A 2,513-nucleotide genomic window follows, 5' to 3' on the forward strand; every position below is an offset into this window, starting at 1 on the left:
AACATACGCTTACTAATTTAAAAGTTATTGCATGAAAACTATAACAAGCACACAATGTTTACGAGATCGATCTAACGGACCGAGCCCGTGTTGAAAGGGTTAAGTAATGCTGCTGATATTTCTGTTAGGTAGACAGCAATATATCTTAACTCCTTTTTGGATAAAAAATATGTTGCTCTGCGCCTATCATGCCTTTGAGTTATTTACAACAAAAAATGAACATTGAAATAATGAAGACGCCATTTTTTCGGGAGCTGTAGTTCTTTGCTACGAGTGCACTTCATTAAATAATATATCCTCCTAGTTTCTTTTACTAACCCCCACTGGTATAACGGTATGTTTCCGGATGTTCAACGCTAGAAACCGGGTTTCGATACCCGTGGTGGACGGAGTACAGATAGCCCATTGTGTAGCTTTGTGCTTAACTTCAAAGAAACAAAACAAAGTATTTCAATAAAATGTTATAGTTGATTCTCATCCATCTTTTTCCAAAAAAAATCTAATATGGTATGTGAATTAAAAATATGTTTTTGTACAAACAAAAAACATCAAAACAGTTTTAACCACACGTTTTAATTAAAACTTTATAATTTTGAAAGGCGTACACGACTATTTTTGAAACCACCAGTTAGTGTTTTGTATTACATATTGATCAAAATTTACTATGACAACAGAGGCCAGTGTAAAAAAACCAATTAGTTAACGAAGTAAAATGGTTCACGCAAATGATAATGGAAAATAGACAAAATTAGTACTCTTCTCCGTCGACATCCCCCTCGCCTTCAGCCGAGTCCACTCCCACCTCTTCATAGTCCTTTTCAAGAGCTGCTAAATCTTCACGTGCTTCGGAAAATTCTCCTTCTTCCATACCTTCTCCAACATACCAGTGGACAAAGGCCCTCTTGGCATACATGAGGTCAAATTTGTGGTCAAGTCTAGCCCAGGCTTCAGCAATAGCTGTTGTGTTAGACAACATACATACAGCACGCTGGACTTTGGCCAGATCCCCACCTGGAACAACTGTTGGTGGCTGGTAATTGATCCCCACCTGTTACAAAATAATAATAATAATAATAGACACTGAAATAAATAAATAAACACTGAGGAGAAAATGAATTTTTTTATGACAAGGTTTCATGTTGGGATGTTATTCTTGATTATATTTTCTTATTATTAATCTGTGCACGTAGGATTTTATGATATTTACAAAAACACTTTATATAAAGATTTGATTTTATACTTTTTTTACGTTTTAACAACTCGTTTTTCCAGCTTATTTTGCATGCCCGCTGTTTTGTGGAAAGCGAAATGTTAAAACAAAAACATTTAGTCTGGAATAGCAATATATACTTTTTTATTGGAGCCAATGAAACTTCAAGACAAACTTGTTTCTCTCATTTCGGTTTTTTCTTAGGCTTTCAGCTAGTAAATAGTAGAAAAAAAATTGTAAATTACATCTAAACAACTTTCTGTCGTATTTAACGTGGATAATACAACACACTAGTGTTAAACATACCTTGAACCCTGTTGGGCACCAATCTACAAACTGAATGGTTCTCTTCGTTTTAATGGTTGCTATAGCAGCATTTACGTCTTTGGGAACGACATCACCACGGTACAGTAAACAGACAGCCATGTACTTTCCGTGACGTGGATCGCATTTCACCATCTGATTGGATGGTTCAAAGCAGGCGTTGGTAATCTCGGACACGGTGAGCTGTTCGTGGTAAGCTTTCTCTGCGGATATGACTGGTGCATACGTTGCCAACGGAAAATGAATTCTGTGAAAATTTTCAGAGAAGATTGAACAAAAGGTGGAGTCTATCTAGTCAGCAAATTTTAACTTATAATTTCATCCGTCATTTTATTATGTTGCATTATGATTTTTCTCTGTTAATACATTTATGTTTTGTACGGAAAATACAAGACTTATAAATAAACGATTGTAATCAAAGGCATGACAAAAATACTTTTAACGACGATAAGCTATTGCCTTCTTATCATCAAATTTAAAAACCTCTCGAGAGTAGCATTAAACATGAGCTCAAAATGATGAGTCTTGCAACGAAGCTATTAATAACAAGAGCAATCAGAGAGATTGCATACCCTCGCCCTGCCGCTCCTATTCGAGATTGTATAGGTTTATATTGGATAACGTCAAATTTCTCGTACGAAAATTCAGAAAATCCGTCTGAGATCCAGAATGATTAACGATACAGATAACTTTTTGTAGTGTGATGAGGAGTCTCAAGCTTAAAGTGCCCATGAAATTGAGTAGAAATTCGATTACACGCTACAGAGTTATTAACCTAAAACCGCAAAAATTGAGTAGAAATTCGATTACACGCTACAGAGTTATTAACCTAAAACCGCAAAAATTGAGTAGAAATTCGATTACACGCTACAGAGTTATTAACCTAAAACCGCAAAAATTGAGTAGAAATTCGATTACACGCTACAGAGTTATTAACCTAAAACCGCAAAAATTGAGTAGAAATTCGATTACACGCTAC

At 35.5% G+C, this 2,513-nt stretch overlaps 1 protein-coding gene across 1 annotated transcript in view; it reads right to left on the minus strand.

Annotated features, from left to right (window-relative positions):
* Positions 1 to 553: 553 nt before the first annotated feature.
* LOC106465846 (tubulin alpha-1A chain-like) overlaps positions 554 to 2,513 on the minus strand; it is a 10,067-nt gene continuing 8,107 nt past the window's right edge. Inside the window, exons 5-6 of the mRNA XM_013926091.2 lie at positions 1,517 to 1,781; positions 554 to 1,048 (exon numbers count right to left, since the gene is read on the minus strand). Coding sequence (XP_013781545.1) covers positions 749 to 1,048; positions 1,517 to 1,781 — 565 coding nt within the window. The 3' untranslated portion in view covers positions 554 to 748. The remainder of the gene's footprint in view (positions 1,049 to 1,516; positions 1,782 to 2,513) is intronic.

The sequence above is a fragment of the Limulus polyphemus genome, unplaced genomic scaffold (genome assembly GCF_000517525.1).
Source record: "Limulus polyphemus unplaced genomic scaffold, Limulus_polyphemus-2.1.2 Scaffold70, whole genome shotgun sequence".
Taxonomy (NCBI): Eukaryota; Metazoa; Arthropoda; class Merostomata; order Xiphosura; family Limulidae; genus Limulus; species Limulus polyphemus.